We start from the raw sequence: 19,305 nt of genomic DNA, 5'->3' as shown, positions 1-19,305 counted from the left end.
TCAGCGAATGTTGGACATTTTCCTTCGTTTGAACTAGAGCTGATTAAAGCCGAGAATAAGGATCCTTTTTATTATGCTGTGGTGTATCGTCCACTCGGCCCAGTAGCTTTTTTTTGGAGTTCATTGACTTCTTATCCTCCACTATGAAGCTGTCCAGACTGCTTATAGTTGTTGATATTGAATGTATTACTTATATTTTAATCATACATGTTGATGATGACACCAACCCCTTTGCCAGAGGTTTTATCAGCATTATGGATTCTTTTCATTTTAGCCAGCATGTGTCCAGCCCCACACAACGCAAAGGACACACACAGGACCTTGTTTTTACTTTGGGTTTAAATATTGTTTCTATTTATTCTGAGGACATTTTTATCTCTGTTCAACACCCGATTCTTTTTGATTTGTCTTAGCCTCTGTATATTCTTTGCTGGATGGTCTTAACTAAAACAAAAATCATCCATCCTTCCGCTTATCCTTTTCAGGGTCGCAGGGGGCGCTGGAGCCTATCCCAGCTGTCATAGTGCGAGAGGCGGGGTACACCCTGGACAGGTCGCCAGTCTGTCGCAGGGCCAACACACAGGGACAGACAACCATTCACACTCACAGTCACATTCACACCTAGTGGCAATTTGGATTATCCAATTAACCTATCCCCACAAGCTGCATGTCTTTGGACGGTGGGAGGAAGCCGGAGTACCCGGAGAGAACCCACGCAAACACGGGGAGAACATGCAAACTCCACACAGAAAGACCCCGGCCTGATGGTGGAATTGAACTCAGGACCTTCTTGCTGTGAGGCAACAGTGCTAACCACCGTGCCACCGTGCTGCAAAACAAAAAAAAACAATAATAAACTTTATTTATAAAGCACACTTAAAAACCAAGGGTATGCCAAGGTGCTTAACAAGTAAAATAGAGTATATGAGGAGGATAATAGAAATAGGACCAAAGCAAGTACTAAATATGCAAGCAGATAACTGTCACTAATACATAGGAAAGCAACAGGTACAGAGCAAACAAGAATTTAAATGAGCATAAAAGTGCGTGATATAAAATCATAAAAGAAATATTAACTAGAGGGAAAGGCAAGATTGAATAAGTGGGTTTTTAATCGTGATTTGAACAGTGCAATGGAATCAGATGCGCGGAGGTCGAGAGGAAGGGTGTTCCACAGTACCGGGGCAGCCAGAGCAAACGCACGGTCACCCCGAGACTTCAGTCGAGATCTGGGTTGGGTCAGAAGTAGTTGAGTGGCAGATCTGAGTGTTCTAGCAGGAGTGTGTGGTTTGAGAAGTTCACTAAGATAACTTGGCGCTAATTTATTAATAGTTTTGAAAGTAAGAAGTAATATTTTAAATTGAATACGGTACTTTATGGGCAGCCAATGCAGGCTAGCTAGGACAGGGGTGATATGGCAAAATTTCCTGGTACCTGTTAAAAGGCGGGCTGCTGCTGCAACAAAAAAACAAAAATCATCCTTTTGGAGTTGCATTTGGTTAACTTTCTTCTGTTTGCTTTCTTTTAAATGCTCTGGTATTTTTTGTGAAGCACTTGTGATCTCTGTCTTGAAAGCTGCTAAATAAATATAATTTTACTTACTTAAAAATGTTTCTGCTTATCTCCTTGAAGAAAATATAATAAAACCATGTGACTGCAAACACAATAATAAACAAAAAAAAGTTGAAATTGGGAATAAAAATGCAATAAATACAGGATGAACAGAAAAAAACATTTTTTTTAGCTAAATGTGTAAGATAGAGAGACTTTATTTGGGGCTTCGGGGGTCTCCACCACAGTCCTATGTAAGACCAGCGAGCCTCCTGCCAAGCACTGAGCTGGCTTTTTTCACCAGCTCGTCCAGCTGCTTGGTGTTTTTGTCTGTCACGCCGCACCACCAACACACAGCAGTATAATAGAGAGCACTGCCCACCATAGTGTGACAAAATATATGCAGCATCTCAGCACACAGGCCAAAATGCTTATCACATTTATCTTAATAACCACAGTGTGACCCGTCCCATATGGAAAAGAAATAGTAAAAACTTATAAAAGACTTGCATAAGATTTCCTCATGAAAGTGGCCACTTTCTCATTACTTTCATATATTGTTTTAGTAAGTTTCCAAAACATACAAGTTTCATTTATATAATTTTTCAATGGATCTTATATCTGTTTTCACTCTTGTATGCTTTTCATGCAGGTTTCACACAAGCCACAAAACTTTAGATTTATATCTTTTCCATGTGGGGTGGTAGGTGCCTATTTCAATAGGACAGAGCGTAGGCATACAGTCAGTTAAAATGGGTTTAATGTTAATACAAAATAAAATGAAACATGTAACAGTAGTGTGTTGATAGGAGTCATGTGGGTAGTTCAGCTTCACCACTAGGGGGCTGTCTAACCAAATTGTGATATAGACTGTGTCGTAGAAGCAGCGGCAGGTTATGTTTACGTGCGTGGATGTGAGCCACGTTAAAATAAAGAAGCTTGCTCACTGCTACTGATGTTTTATTGAAAACACGTGGGACGTGGGAGACAGGATAAGTGCTGCGGGGAACCTGTTAAAATCAAAACATATGACCCACGTGAAAAGGGACGGAAACTCACGCTGAACCACGTGACGACTCTGCGTTCTGAGCGTCTGCTGACGCGGCTCTCGGTTCAGCGGCTCTAGCCTGTCTGGCAACTGCGGCTCACATGACCGCAGTCGGTGCTTCCTCACTGCGCTGAGGAGCCGTTCAAGGGCCGACTCCAAGCTCCAGCTCTACGGGAATAACAGCCCAGGGGAGCGGGGGGGACAGCTGACATGAGCTGCTGTTAGTCGGTGAAGCTGTGAGCCGTTCTCTCAGATCCTAGATGTGTCCATGCTGCAGGCCGGGGATCCTGGATGGGGTGCGTGTTTTCTTTTATTAATGCCTGCTTTGTTAAAGGGAACATGCTCAGTGGAAGACACGTTGTATGTTGTTCGTTCATCTGCGTTTGTTTAATGATCCGCAGACTGCTCAGTCGTCAGGGCTGGAAGCGCCTCAGAAATAAATCCATCCACCCGCGCATGTTAGTTCCCGCTGTAGCGGTACGGGAGTGTCCGTGTCAGGGTGTGGGAGAAGCCAGAGGGCTGCAGGCCGGTGTTGTGCCAAAAAGTGATTGTCTGCCAAAAACTGATTTCCGGTATTTGCCAAAAACTGATTGCTCGTATTTAAACTGCTATAAGTAACTTGTTGGGCTATAATATGTGAAACATATGTCAAATGCATCCCTCATGGATGACATAAAGTCATCTTGAGCCACAAACAACATTCGTGTAACAAGGTAGAAGCCGCAATCAGTTTTTGGCAGTGACTTTTATATAACCTTTATTTAAACAGTTAAAAAAAATCTCATTAACATTACAAATGTCTTTTGTAAGAGTAAGTTGGCCAAGAGGACAGCAGAAATGGCAGCAAATATTACAATATTTCTGTGAAAATATTTTAAGTGGGGATAAAGGACCGGATTGGTTATAATGTAAGTACAATAGCAGAGAGTTGTAAAGATACTTGAAAAACAGATATTGTTTTAATTCTCTATATAACCCCTTTGTAAACCCTGTTCACCGAAGTCTATTTACGAACATACGTAAAGATATTACACATAAAAAATACACAGAAACACTGGAAATCAGTTTTTGGCAGACAATCACTTTTTGGCACAACACCGGTACTCGGCTATTTGCAGCACGTTGTACTGCACGCTACATGTGTGGTTTGTTACAGGTGCTGAGTGAGTGTAGATGATAGGATTACATGAGGTGCAAAATCAGTGAGTGAGACACGAAGCGTGGTCCTTTCTAGGGATGGACTGATCCGATATTACGTCTCGGTATCTGTCCGATAGTGACCTAAATTACTGGATCGGATATCGGAGAGAAATAAAAAAAATATATATATAATCCGATTAAATTAAATATCACGAAAGCACCTCACAAAACTTGCGACATAACTCAGCTCATAACCTTAGCAGTCGGAGCAGTACACGTCACGTGATAGAGCGGCTGTGGCGCGAGACCTGTCAGAGCTCTGGTTGAGTATTTGTAGCCTCGTTACCAAACCAGCATTTCATCAGGAAGTGATCCCAGACAGAAGTAAAGCAAGTGTGTAAGTCCATCTCTGAATGTTAGTAAAGCATTCCTGCATTAAGCTTAACAACCATATATGGAGCGACTGCCTCTCTCCCTCTCTCTCCTGCTGCTACTTCAATCATGAAACTGATCAATGATCAGCTGATCGTCTCTCTTGTTTGTTTTTGTCTCACTTTGCACCAGAAAGAAACCAGCGGCTGAACAACAGCAGCACGTTTAAGCTTGATCAGCTGTTGTTAGAATGTATTTAATACTTTCTACACCAGGATCTTTTTCTACAGCTGACGGCTGTAACTGTGCAGGGGCGGATCTAGCAAAGTTTAGCCAGGGGGGCCGATAGGGCATGAACAGGGAAAAGGGGGCACAAAGACATACTTTTCTTTCTTATTCTCATTTAAAATGTCGAGCTTTTAATAAATTGAATGAATCTTAAACCAAAGTTTTAATCTGATGTAAAATGTATAGAAGTCCATTACTGTATATAGTGACTGTTAAGTCTAATATACCCTAGTAAGCTAGAGTACTTTTTCCTTTGGGAAGGCACCATCTGTGCAGTCTGCAGTTCTGTTGAAGAAAGATGTTGAAACTATTTCATTATTGTAGAAAAGTTATTGATTTCTGTGCATTTTTTTTTTATTTATTTATTTTTTTTACATGTGCATTAAATTAAAGTTGATTACGTCGATTAAGCATCACAAGGTGGAGGGTGGGAGGGGGGGGGGTCCCTATTATTTTTTTGCTAGGAGTTTGCAACCCTATTATTTAGGTTGTTTAATTTTTCTGCTAAGTACTCTTTAAAATACCAGAATAGGGAAGATGGTGCAGGGTTAAGTTTATTAGATTGATCAGCTTTGCTGATCAGTGTTTTTTTTTTGCATACAGGTATAACAGAATAGCTTTAGTGTTTGGTTGTTTTTTTAAACTTGTCTATGAACTTATACAAAATGCAGCAAGATATTTATAAAAAACAGTTTTATTGATTATAAAATGCACCATATTTGCATATCGGCAGATATGCAAATTTATGATATCTGTATCGGACATAAAAAGAAGTGGTATCGTGCCATCTCTAGTCCTTTCCACGGGGATTTTAGAGGAGTGCCCGGCGTTATTGCTGCTAATGAGAGAATTAATCACAGCATAATCACATGGTGATTTAACTGCCTTAGGTTAGCTACCTCCATTATAAGAAACAAACTTGAGCCTGGGGTAATGGTTGTTGTAAATCTGTCTGAATGCATTTACAGTACAGCTAGGCTCTTGTGTTAAGCGAGGACAGAAGTATAGTGAGAGGTTACAGTAGTGGGGTTGGGAGATATTATTTGATTCATATTTCATAATTCCCACTGTAAGCTATTGAGTTTAAATTAATGTACTGACTTGGCAGTATCAATATGCTGTCTCTGAAAGCCTTTGAATTGAACAAAATGCTATAACCCACATAAAACGCTGGCAAAATAATGAAAGTCAGCTGAATGGAGCTTTGTTTGTGCTCTGAGTCCTACTGTCCCTACAACCTCTTACCACATAGGTCTTTCGTATGCTCTCTCATAGCCTACCATATTTCCAGTTTCACCCGTTCATTAGAGCTTGTAAATATGTTGGCCGAGAGAAGGTGTGTGCACAGAACAGGACTAGATATAGAAACATACTGCAGATAGCCCAGAAGGAGACAGACATCTGCTGCTAGGATTATTTACATTTGAAATCATTGTCAAACTTGACTTGAGTCAGGTCTCAAGCTGCAAGTCAGTGAACAACAACAGCATGCTGGCCTGGTTCCTCTGGTCCCTGCACTACAAAGCAGGCTGAACATACAGTGGGGCAAAAAAGTATTTAGTCAGCCACCGATTGTGCAAGTTCCCCCACTTAAAATGATGACAGAGGTCAGTAATGTGCACCAGAGGTACACTTCAACTGTGAGAGACAGAATGTGAAAAAAAAAATCCATGAATCCACATGGTAGGATTTGTAAAGAATTTATTCGTAAATCAGGGTGGAAAATAAGTATTTGGTCACCTCAAACAAGGAAAATCTCTGGCTCTCACAGACCTGTAACGTCTTCTGTAAGAAGCTTTTCTGTCCCCCACTCGTTACCTGTATGAATGGCACCTGTTTGAACTCATCATCTGTATAAAAGACACCTGTCCACAGCCTCAAACAGTCAGACTCCAAACTCCGCCATGGCCAAGACCAAAGAGCTTTCGAAGGACACCAGGAAAAGTATTGTAGACCTGCACCAGACTGGGAAGAGTGAATCTACAATAGGCAAGCAGCTTGGTGTGAAAAAATCAACTGTGGGAGCAATCATCAGAAAATGGAAGACATACAAGACCACTGATAATCTCCCTCGATCTGGGGCTCCACGCAAGATCTCATCCCGTGGGGTCAAAATGATCATGAGAACGGTGAGCAAAGATCCCAGAACCACATGGGGGGACCTGGTGAATGACCTGCAGAGAGCTGGGACCAAAGTAACAAAGGTCACCATCAGTAACACACTACAACGGCAGGGAATCAAATCCCGCAGTGCCAGACGTGTTCCGCTGCTGAAGCCAGTGCATGTCCAGGCCCGTCTGAAGTTTGCCAGAGAGCACATGGATGATACAGCAGAGGATTGGGAGAATGTCATGTGGTCAGATGAAACCAAAGTAGAACTTTTTGGTATAAACTCAACTCGTCGTGTTTGGAGGAAGAAGAATACTGAGTTGCATCCCAAGAACACCATACCTACTGTGAAGCATGGGGGTGGAAACATCATGCTATGGGGCTGTTTTTCTGCCAAGGGGACAGGACGACTGATCCGTGTTAAGGACAGAATGAATGGGGCCATGTATCGTGAGATTTTGAGCCAAAACCTCCTTCCATCAGTGAGAACTTTGAAGATGAAACGAGGCTGGGTCTTCCAACATGACAATGATCCAAAACACACCGCCCGGGCAACAAAGGAGTGGCTCCGTAAGAAGCATTTGAAAGTCCTGGAGTGGCCTAGCCAGTCTCCAGACCTCAACCCCATAGAAAATCTGTGGCGGGAGTTGAAAGTCCGTGTTGCTCGGCGACAGCCCCAAAGCATCACTGCTCTCGAGAAGATCTGCATGGAGGAATGGGCCAAAATACCAGCTACTGTGTGTGCAAACCTGGTAAAGACCTATAGTAAACGTTTGACCTCTGTTATTGCCAACAAAGGTTATGTTACAAAGTATTGAGTTGTATTTTTGTTATTGACCAAATACTTATTTTCCACCCTGATTTACCAATAAATTCTTTACAAATCCTACCATGTGGATTCATGGATTTTTTTTCACATTCTGTCTCTCACAGTTGAAGTGTACCTCTGGTGCAAATTACTGACCTCTGTCATCATGTTAGGTGGGGGAACTTGCACAATCGGTGGCTGACTAAATACTTTTTTGCCCCACTGTAGCCAGGATAGCTTTCCTCTATCTGGCTTCACTTTGCTGACACTGACAATCAGGATATGTGGTCCAAGAGTTTATCAGCTCGATAGCTTGAGCCACGTTTTCCAAACCAGTCATGAGGATGGCAGATTTGACCAGTCACATACATGGTCTAACCCTGCAAATTAACTGGTTTTACAAAGGAAGTTAAAATTGTGATATTATAAAAATATGAACTACTGAAAGTAACACAGCTGCTGCAGTTCATCAATATAAGCATTTTTAACAGCAAATGGACCACACAGTAATAAAGTGCTGTATCAACATGTGTGTGCTTTAAGCACTTTGGTCAGTACCCCCATAGCTCCTGTTTTTATTCAGTCATAATGGCTCCTGTGTGGCTGCTTGCAGGTCCGTTTGATGCTCGCCTCTCCGTGTCTAACCAATCTGCTGCTCCCTGTGCTCTCATCTGTCCTGGTTATATGAAGAATGTAATCAGCACGTGTCAATCAAACTCCATCCAGATCTATAGTTTTTGATGTGATTATTTAAGCCATGCTATGTATTAACTTATTTTATATTCTGACTCGACCAATTATTCAACCAGACTGCAGAAAAGCTAATTAACGTGGCTCAGTCTGTTGCTGTTTATTCCTACTGAATTGACTGGATAACTGTGGGTCTGATTATTGGGGGGGTCATAACCCCCCTAACCCCCTAGAAATTACGCGCATCTGAGACAGTATACTTCTTTTATGAGGTTTTAGTACTGGGGTACAGTTGGATTTTGCATCAATAACCGGAGCTCTTTTAGATCACGAGGGTTTGAGAGCATCCTCCTGTAACCATGGTTACTTCCTGTCAGAAGTAGGCCATGTGAGAGGAAAAACGGAGAGCGACCGTCCTGCAGCCTGACAACGCTCTGAGCAGCTGCACGATTTCATGTTTACAGCCTGTCACCCTGATGTTTATAATAACGTCATCATGAATTATAAATTGTCAATGTGACCTACACGAGAAAACGGACGTGTGACAATTAGGGTAGTTATCATGATTAGGATGGCTTGATCAGACAGAGATGGTCTTGTCTAGAGGTGGGAATCACCAAACATCCCACGATACGATATTATCACAATACTTAATGCATGATACGATATTATTGCAATTTTTTAAAATATTTTGCGATATTCAGATTCTGTACATAAAGGTAAACTTTATCAATATTCATTTTATCTAATATCAAAGTCTCACACTCAGTCTTTCTCTCATCTCAGTCAGTTTTATTGTTGACAAACTGAACGGTTTGTATTACAGTCTAGTCCAACTTAACTGAATGCAACCATCTGGTACAATTATAGCTATTCTGAACTATGTAATTTATGAAAACTATGCAGCCCATTCAGCAACTAAAGAATTTGAAAGTAAATTAAAACAAAATATAATTTTACATTAAATAAAATTTTTTGTAACAAAATATCGATTTCTACTGTCCCTGTATCGATACATTATTAGCAAACAAAATATCACGATACTACACAGTATCGATTTTTCCCTCACCCCTAGTCTTGTCTTGGTCTCGCTGTCTCAGATCGACATAGTGGTCGGGAGATTTGGAGTCAACAGTATCCATGACACACACCATAACGTTCGATAATGTGTCATGTGCCAAAGCATCAGCTCTAAGAGCCGTGCTTACAGAGTGCTTAGTAGTGAATCAGAAGAGTCGACTCCCCTTGAGCGAGAGCCGCTCCTCACCTAATTTCCTTTGGCTGCTCAGCTCTCACACAGTGGCTCAGCTATGCTCCAATCCCTCCATATTGTGGCCAATCACATGTGAGGATATAGGATAATATCATTGTGCGAAAAACAGAGAGGGTGATGGACGCGACAGAAAAGTGAAGCGTTCGTCCGTCCTCTCAGTAAGTGAGTGAGACAGACAGCGGTGAGGAGGGCTGTGCATCGCAAAAACACATAAATATGCCTGAGACCTGTAAACGAAGCAGCATCTGGCTGCAGTTTAAAGACTTTTGTCTCGGTCTTGGTCTCGTCTCGACTTTGTCTTGGTCTTGATACCCTCTGGTCTTGGTATTGTCTTTGTCTTGGTTTAGGACTACAAGTCTAGATCTCAGCACAACTTCATGTCTATTGAAGAATTGTCTGTTTCCGTGGCAGTTGCATGTCTTCTTCCACGCAATCTGCACTTGGAATTGTATTTGAACCAGGCTGTCTAATTTATCCTAATTAAATCTTTTCCCCTCAGGTATTGAAGAGTAATCAGTGCACTGGCTCACCTGTGTCATCAGATAGACGCAGTGCTGCTGTGTCTCCAGTGAGATTCACTGCTCCTTTAGACGACTGTTTCTTGACTAGCTGGTGGTTTTGCACACCATGAGTGACTCTGTGCCACATAATGGACTGATTTTAAAATTACTTGAAGTCATATTGAATAGTGTGACTCTCTACTGCAGCCCTGTCCAATGGCTTTTTTTAATTGGAGCATTTCGTAATTCTTCTCATCTAGAAAGAAGCAGACGAATGTTTATTCCAGCCCCTGCAGTGAAAACATAGCACAGGCAAAACACAGAGACTCTCTGCTGGGCAACATGAGTACAGACAGACCCAAGCGGAACGTCATCAGAAAAAGATATGTAAGTAAACTGGCTTTCCTCTTTAAAGTGTACGTGGCCTGTTCCTGATTACTTTTTTGTTTCAGATCATAAAAGAAATTTTAATATCAGACAAAGATAATATAAGTAAATCCAAAATGCAGTTTTTAAATAATAATTAGATTTATTAACGGAGGAAAAAGTCATTGCACCTGAAACCTAAACATTGGTTGTGCCAGCAGCAAGAACTGCAGTCAGGTCTGAGGCAAGTAGTCTTTTCACTTGGCTGTGGAAGGATTTGGCTCTCTTCATTGGAGGGCTTTTTCGGCATGAACAGCCTGTTTAAGGTCATACCAAAGCATCTCAATTTGATTTAAGTCTGAACCTGACTGGGCCACTTTCTGAGCCTTTCAGAGGTAGACTTGCTAGTTTGTTTGAAATATCGGATTCTCACCCTCAACCGGTCGCAGCAGATGGCCCCGCCCCTCCCTGAGCCTGGTTCTGCAGGAGGTTTCTTCCTGTTAAAAGGGAGTTTTTCCTTCCCACTGTCGCCAAAGAGCTGCTCATATGATTGTTGGGTTTTTCCTCTGTGTCTATATCATTGTAGGGTCGACCTTACAGTATAAAGCACCTTGAGGTGACTGTTGTTGTGATTTGGCGCTGTGTAAATAACATTGAAGTGAAAAGTGTATTTGAGTAAATCCCCACATAACTCAGTTTCAGACTAGTCAAAGAAGTCACAGCTGGCAGAATGTTCCCCACAGGCCAAGTATGTTTCAGATTTCAGGATGAAACATTTCACTTGTACCTGTAACATCAATACGTTTTAGTAAACAGATAAAATAAAAATTGTGTTGATGCCCCAAAATCCGTGGAACTAAAGGTGAAGACACTGTTTTTGTGGTGCAGGACATCAGTGACGGGATGCCGTGGTGTGAAGAACGTCTGGTCCGCAAAGTTCTCTTCCTTTCTCTCAGGGAATACAGAGACAAACACCGTGCTGCACACACTCACTCACACATACACAAGTGTCCACATGCTCTGCAAAAGACACTGACAAAACCTAATGCACACAAGAAAACACAAGCAAGAAAAAACATGCACACACAACAGCAAAGACTCACATGCAAACAGCTAAATACATACACACAGGCGAACACACGTACTGCACAAAACCTGCACGTTTCAAAGCGCCTGCACGCTGAACACACAAACAAACGGCAGACAGCTCACTTGAATTGGGTCTCGCACTCTCCAGAAAGTAAATGTACTCGGATACTACGGAACACACAAACTCAGATGAAATTGTGTAAAAGGAAAGTTGCACACACTCGGCAGCGTACTTGCACGGACCAGAAGACGTCTTCTACCAGGACACTACGCTCAAATAAAACACAAAACACGCTGTCGCTGCAGAACTCAAAATACCCCAAACCTGCAAAACGCACAGACACTGCTCAACACACACACTCACTGAACAACATGTGCAGATCTAAAAACACAAAGATGCCACTGAGAGCTGCTCTCTCAGCCAGGACTCTGAGGTCGCACACCCCAACAAGTGTCTGTGGTGAGTAACACAACAAGCGTGCATGTGTGTCTAATGTTGTTTTTGGGGTTATTTGGAGGCTCCCTGGAAGTAAACAGCGTTTTGGTCCCAAACTTTAGCCACGAGCAGATTGTCTGTGTCATCACGTGTTATTACTTTGATTGTCATGACACTGTAGGTGGAGGTCAGTTCTCACACAGCTGGGCTTGTGCCTGTTCTCTTCAGGCTCTGTAGTTAACACTGCGATCAAGCGTCGGGCAGCTGGTCCAAACTGGAGCTGGTCCTTACAGACGCAACAACGCCATCCTACCAGCAGTCGTGGTGATGAAGATGATTGTGCCAAAAACAGGTAGGCACCAGTGTGTTTTTGTGTGTGTTGTGATTATGCTTCTCAAACTTGTGATGTTCCAACATCAGAAGCTGATTTTTAAACAAAAATCACATCCCAAGAGGTTCGAATAGATTTTAATAAACACAGTGTTGCCAAAAGTATGCACTCATCAACTTGAGTGATGCTGTATCACTCACTGAACGCGAGTTGGTGCAACAGATGAATATTTATACTTTGTGATTTGCTCCATCTGTGTACAACAGCACAACAGTTTCTAAAACGAATCCTGTCATTGCGTTTCATCAAGAAAATGAAATTCACTTTGAGACTAAATTCATTTAAAGTCTCTGTCGTCACTGAACTGTGGCTTACTAGAGATTAGGATTAAATGTTTGTTGCATTATTAATAAATGCACTTGTTTGGTTTGACTTGATGTATGTATGCAGACCTCGGCTGCACGCACAGAGAAAGTTTGCTCAGTCCCCACCCAGCTCTCCAGGACCATTGGTGCTGATGAGGTCTGCACAGAATACCCACTCCCACAGCCTGGCTGTAGTCACCTGTCTGACCAAACGTCGCCCTAAGACTGAGGACTTTTTGTCTTTTCTCTGTTTAAGAGGTAAGCTGAAAACACGGAAGCTGCTCTCACGTGACCAGGCTGTGCACAGGGGTGGCTGTAGCTGAGGATGTTATCTACTCATTGGACGATGGGTCGTTCGAACTCTCAGAGCCCAGCAGGATATTTGTCTCTGTGTCATCCACGTTGGTTTTTTCTGTGGTTTCCAAGCCTTTGATGTTGCTGAGCTGGCCAGGATTCACCTTTTTGAGAATGTAGACCTGACTGCTCCTAAGCTCTTTGGTAACTCTGATGGGTTTATTTTGGTCTTACAGCCGAATGCACAAAGATCCCTTTGGCCTCATTTACAATGAAAGCTGTAAATACCATTTGAATCAGCGTATCATATCATATGATGTCATATCGATTTTTTTTAAACCCACTGAATTAAATCTGAAAGTCTGCACTTCAGGCAAATATCGACAAAAATACTTTCTTTGTCTAACTAACTTTGGACATAATTGTGAGCATACGGAGATTAGGAAGAAAGACTGCAGCCTGAGAGAGATCTAGTTATCTATCCGTCCGTCCGTCTGTCCCTTCCCTCGTTTCTCGATCCCTGCCTATTTCCTCTCTAATCAGGAGTCCCACTGTGGACAATCTTCACTGGTGTTTAAACAATGACCCCTTTTGGATGCAACCCCCTGTGTAGCCAGACAAAATGTAAAACCTCATAACCTTGGATGCACTCCAAGCAACCTGAACCTGCAAGGAAAATAAAGTCTAGGCTCATTTGTCACGTGAAACTCAACACAATTTTTTCATTTAAATCATTTATCCATAAATCTGTAGGGTCAAATATAACTTCTGTTGTTTCACCAGTTCCCTGTTCTGCAGCATTTGGCTGTCAGAAATGTGCACTTTTGATGACTTTTGGGTCATCTAGATGTTTCCTAGGTGGCATATTGATTGTGGACCAGGAATATCAAACATCGGCCCGGCTAGGGCTCCAATCTGGCCCACTGGACTTTTTTGTGGAGGGGTATTTCAGCTTTGGACTTTTATCTGTAATTTTAAAAGTTTTGTTGACTGATAAAAACTCTTACATGGCTACTCACAACACATCAAAGTAATTTGATTATAGATTTCTGTGATTTTACACATTTATTTCTTTAAGTTTAAGCCCAAAGGGTTATGCTGAATGAATGAAGCATTTGTTTATAATGTAGAAAGACTGACACAACTGAACTTAGTTTCACTGGTCCGGTTCAAATAAGATGGGCTGTGTGTGGTAATTGTATCTGTTGACATTCCCTCTGTGAACCCTCCTGCATTAGCTTAAGCCATCAACAAAGAGTGTAACCTCATTTTTTTGTCAGTGGCGCCAAATAAATCAGTGCAAGGGAGTATAGCTGCTTCTAGGCAAGGATTGCCATTTTCCCCTCGTTTGGGCCGGGCCTTGTGATTACAGCATGAATGTTTGATACTTCTTACACACATTACACATTAATCACATAAATATTGTATATTATTCATATAATCGTAGCACGGTGGCACAGTGGTTAGCACCGTTGCCGCACAGCAAGAAGGTCCTGAGTTCAATTCCACCATCAGGCCGGGGTCTTTCTGTGTGGAGTTTGCATGTTCTCCCCGTGTTTGCGTGGGTTCCCTCCAGGTACTCCGGCTTCCTCCCACCGTCCAAAGACATGCAGCTTGTGGGGATAGGTTAATTGGATAATCCAAATTGCCACTAGGTGTGAATGTGCGAGAGAATGTGAATGGTTGTCTGTCCCTGTGTGTTGGCCCTGCGACAGACTGGCGACCTGTCCAGGGTGTACCCCGCCTCTCGCCCTATGACAGCTGGGATAGGCTCCAGCGCCCCCCGCGACCCTGAAAAGGATAAGCGGAAGTGAATGGATGGATTATTCATATAATCATCATATAAATAATACGCAGATGTTACTTGAATAATTACCATCATGAGAGAAAGTGAGGAAAAAACTGAGACTATTCACTCATATCAGCAGAGAGGGCACACGGCCTGTTTTCAGCTCTCTGTCTGCTTACTCGTCTTTTTCCACACTTTTAACAGAAAAATGTGCTACTCACATAATTCACCACCGTACAGAATATATTCTGATTTATTGCGAGCAACACAACCTGATGTTGTTGCAGTTGTAGTCATTTCCAGCCTGTCCTTGTTTGTCCTGCCTTTGCCGCTCCTCTGAGTTCCCTGTTTGACATAAAAAAATGGATGCAGGAAATGAAATTGTTTTAAAAGTTTTATCCGGCCTGTACAGCTCATCTACTAACTGGAGGGTTGATGGTGCGATCCCTGGCTGCTCCGGCCTGCATGCCAAATATCCTCGGGCAAGACATTAACCCTAAGTTTCCCTCTATTCATGCACATGTTGAGCATGAGTGCTGGAGGAGGTGTGGGTTACATTGTGTTGCTAAAGCTGTTAGTGGAACATCAGTCGACAGTTAAGTATAACAGTGAAGTTAGCTGGTAGCAGCTAGGTTGTTTGGACTGTGTTGATAGCAGAGTCAGGCTGCACAGTGTTTCTCAGAGCATCTTTAAACTGTTTTGGTGAAGTAACTCTGTGAGAGACTACGGAGATTAAAAATAAAAAAGGGACATGCCACGCACACTTGATGATGCCATTTCCTCTTTCACTTCAGGTTCAGCAGCATTACCGCGCAACATGGCATTCTTAACAAGTAAGCGAGACAGGGAGCCAGGTGACAGTCAGCGTTTGCCTTCCTGTCACAAGGCTCCAGCTGAGGAGAAGAAAATCAGGATGTTATGTAGAAAAACAGGTACTCGCCTGCTGGGAATGTTTTTGTAAACTTCTGCATCTTTCTTTGCAAGTGTATTATTCCTCCTTAAACTCTAGCTGCTATTTGAAATGATAGTTTCTGTGCCTGTCCTGCAGTGCACAGTGACTCCAGGTCACTGAAGAGGAGGCCTGCCAGCCCTGCTGTGCTCAGATCCACCTGCCCTTTAACAGCTCGAGCACAGAAAAGGATGGACAGCGATGAAAGAGAAGGGAAGCAACAGAAGAAGGGAGTGGAGGGGGACAGGCGAGAGGGCGCTCAGATACACCTCCTGAGACCTCGCCAGCACTTACTTCATGTCAAGAGGGCTAACAAGGTCTGGTCATGCTTTACTACACGTTTGCTTGTGTGAAAAGTGTGCTGTTGTATCATCGGTATGGAAACCAAACACTAATAAACATACAGGTCCTTTTAACACCCGGGGTTGTTCCTTTTGGACTTTGTCAACAGTTTTTTACTAAGTTCGATGAGAAGAGTAAAAGGTCTTGGACACATTGTCAGTGGCACCTGATGGTGGCTGAAGAGGGCCACTGACTGGAGTGTGTGTGGATTAATAAAGCTGCTCTTTGACAGTCACAGCGCTGCTGTCAATGCTGCCAAACAGCTGAAACAGTCACAGTGACATTTAACCTGACATGTGCAATATTGAATACAAATGCATAGAGAGCTGTCGCCTCTCTGACATCTAGAGCTAAAGTTAAAGTTGCTGGTAAGTGATACAAACAGTCCAAACACTGGGTCTGCAGATATGAATCAGCTTTAGTGTACACAAATGATGGATTTGTTTGTTTGTTTTGCTTCTGGTTTGTTGTTATCATACACCAACATAGCATTATTTTATTTTGGTGTTGTGTGTTTGTATATTTTTGCTACAGCTTATATGTCAAAGGAAATCTGAGTATTTCTTCACCCGTGTGTGTGTGCACCCCTTGTGCATTTGAGATTAGCATTTGTTAAAAAAGAAAATCCCCAAGACAGACTGTGGGGGTTTGGAGGGTCCTCCCCCCAATGTCATACATGTTAAATAATTCTCCCCGGATGCTCTGATTTCCTCCCACAATCCAAGGACATCAGTGTTAGTTTGATGGAATTACGATCACTAATTAATGTAAATCGTCGATCGGATGCAAGTTTTACTCCATGGGTTAGTCCTCCGATGGACGTGGGAACTATCTGTTGTGTACCCCCCCATAGTTGGCTATAGTTGGATCAGCACTAAAAATAAATGGACAGAGAAACAGGAGCAGTGGTGACACCTCCTTCCATCATCTTATACACAGATCTCAGAAACAAAAAACAGTCCAGAAAGTGACTAAAACCTTTAGAAATTTAAGTTGTGATCAGACTGAAAGCCTCTCACCTTGTCTGTGTGTGTGAACGTATTTAGTTTCAATCTCTGGGCTATGTCATCACGGCTCAGTGATGCCAACGCTAAAGTCATGTGATGGTGGCGTTGTTCCTCTGGATGCGTCGTTGACTTCATATGTTGCCAAATGCATTTAAACAAAAATTGCATGGTTACTGTGAAACCAAAACATCTAAGCATCATAAACCAGGGTGATGCTAACTTCAGGCCTACAAAAATGATTATCCACAGAAGTATGCAGACTATCACAATTTCTCTCTGTTGCAGGTTGCCATGGTTACTAAAATCTCTGAGCAAAGAACCTCCTGTGTAGCGTCAGTCATTCCTTTAACGCCGAGAACTGGTGTTGGTAACAAACAAGGCACAAGGCCAAGCAATACATACAAATCAAGGCGCCATCCCCAAAGCAGAGCCCAGGAAAGCAGCAACAAGTACCACCCCCTACATCACAACCACCGTCGGGCTAACAATCAGCACCTTCGCCACCCAACGCTTTCTAAATACTATAGCATCCACACAACCTTCAGTATTCTCCACAATTCAGGAAGAAATTCATGCCAAACTCCATGTTTAAATAAACGTTCAGTGTCTAGACGGCTGAATGAGAACCCTGTGGTCCTGAGGTTATCCAGACGGAGGAGAGGCCTTCCACCAGACACCAGCCCTGTCCTTCCGAATCGGGTTCCCTTGGACAAAAACTCATCAAATGAGTGCCAGACATCTCAGGACAAAGATGCTCGTGTCTCACAGGAGAGTGATATTTACGAGATTCAGCAGAAAGGGGACAATGTTAGAGAGGATTATGTGAACATGTGTAAACACTCTGGTAACCACGATGTGAAAGCTGTAGGAAAAAGATACGGGCATGTTGGAGATGTGAAACTTGAGAGGGGAAAGGGAAATATAGAAAAGCTGCCTGTGGCAAGCACAGCTGCTCTGGAGGCCTCTGATCAAAGGGAAAGCCTCACTAATGTCAGCACTAGCTATAACCTCATGCCTGCTGGTGAGGTTGTATGGAAACACCTGAGAGAGAAAACACTCCAAAAACATCAGAACTCTACAATCTTAAAGCCACCTGCCAGGGCTAATGAGTCCAGGGCTGCTGCTAGGACTAGTGTAACTAAAGCTGCTATTAACTCAGTGACATCTGACCCACCAGCCAATTCTTTTTCCAGGCACAGTGCCAAGGGTACTGATAACAGCAAGAAAATTAAGAAGAGTAGTTTACGAGCCGGCACCAACATAGCCCATGAATCCAAAAGTGCTACAAAACAGTCTTCAATGAGCACCACGAAGGACACATGCAAGGATGGTGCACTTACCATCAGTTACTGTAGCACTTCCAAAGAGGGGCTTCTCCAGGCCAAGCCTACTACCTCAGCCATCAAGACCAGGTTCAGCTCTAGAATCCTTCTAAAGCACTGATTTTTAAACAGTATCCAAACATGAATACACTCACTGTTATGTAACTAAGATTTTATGATGACAAGTACAGAAATGTTTTTAAAAGCTTTTATTGTGTTGAATAGTGGCAGAGCATGATGATGGGTTTCCTGTCAGACAGTACATGTCCTGTACTGGTGTCATTGTTGAAGATAAAATAAACTGGAAGTCATGATACTGGCTGATGCACTATAACGTGGACTGTATGATGCAGAAGTGATAAAGCTTAAAAGCTGCTAGCTTTCAGTTTATTCATTGTTTGCTTTTTGTCTGTTTATTTTCTTCTTGCTTGCTATTTCTCTTACTGTATCTTGGAAAAAAAATAAAAGTATGGGGGGGCACCTTTTAGCACATTATGGTAAATGGACTACTCAGTGTGAGCTGTCAAAGCACTTTTTCTACACGTTTCATTCACTCATTCACGCACAATGCGTTTATCTGTCTAAAGTGCATTTACATAACAATCGCACACACTTTGATGGGAGATCCATGAGCGGACCTCGGGGTTCATTATCTGCTTGAAGGATTCTGTGACACATGGACAGCTGGAGCCAGGCATCAAGCCGCCGACCTGGTAGAGCACCAGCTCTGCCTCGGAGCCGCGGCCACCACGAGGTCAACATTTTGTTTGAACAGCTACAGTAGTTGGTCTCCTCGGCTCCCAGCTGCCCTCGGGCTTCTGTCCTAACATTTCTGAAACGTGTTGCTAACTTGAAATTTATGTATTCAAAATAATAAAAACAGTTTTAAAATTGAAGCTTTAACATTTGACATTTTTATACTACTGCTACATTTTGACCCAAGACAGTTTGTTGTACTACATAATGTCGCGTTTAATCAGTCTGCATATTTTATCTGCATTGCCAATAATAACTTTTGCACTATTTTAGGACCATAATAAACGTTTCAGCTAACATAATTTACTAATGCTAGAATGTAAAGAATGCAATAACGGCACCACTGCTGCATCAAGCAACGTGCAGCATGACCCCTGGGTGTTTGCTACCCGGGGGATCAAACCCTCTGTGGGGCAAGTGTTGCCATCTTGGAGGATGGAGGTTGGTCCTAGACGATGGAAACACAAGATTTCCACTGAT

At 42.6% G+C, this 19,305-nt stretch overlaps 1 protein-coding gene across 1 annotated transcript; it reads left to right on the top strand.

Annotated features, from left to right (window-relative positions):
- The first annotated feature begins 2,434 nt into the window (after positions 1-2,434).
- LOC308406456 (uncharacterized protein) lies at positions 2,435-18,965 on the top strand. Its single transcript, XM_080897491.1, has 8 exons — positions 2,435-2,895; positions 10,040-10,166; positions 11,034-11,694; positions 11,899-12,022; positions 12,452-12,624; positions 15,244-15,381; positions 15,498-15,715; positions 17,033-18,965. Exons 1-8 carry the CDS (start codon positions 2,891-2,893, stop codon positions 18,188-18,190), a joined length of 2,604 nt encoding a protein of 867 aa, XP_080753617.1. The 5' UTR covers positions 2,435-2,890; the 3' UTR covers positions 18,191-18,965.
- Positions 18,966-19,305: the final 340 nt, after the last annotated feature.

Source organism: Rhamphochromis sp. 'chilingali' (assembly GCF_963969265.1).
Source record: "Rhamphochromis sp. 'chilingali' genome assembly, chromosome: 11".
NCBI lineage: Eukaryota > Metazoa > Chordata > Actinopteri > Cichliformes > Cichlidae > Rhamphochromis > Rhamphochromis sp. 'chilingali'.
The sequence above is the reverse complement of the archived record's forward strand: the minus strand, read 5'-3'. Positions and strand labels throughout refer to the sequence as shown.

Excerpts from the sequence above, each read along its gene's own strand:
- LOC308406456 (XM_080897491.1), top strand. Across the intron at positions 10,167-11,033 it reads ACGTCATCAGAAAAAGATAT|GACATCAGTGACGGGATGCC; the intron begins GTAAGTAAACTG and ends TTTGTGGTGCAG. Across the intron at positions 12,023-12,451 it reads GATGATTGTGCCAAAAACAG|ACCTCGGCTGCACGCACAGA; the intron begins GTAGGCACCAGT and ends GTATGTATGCAG.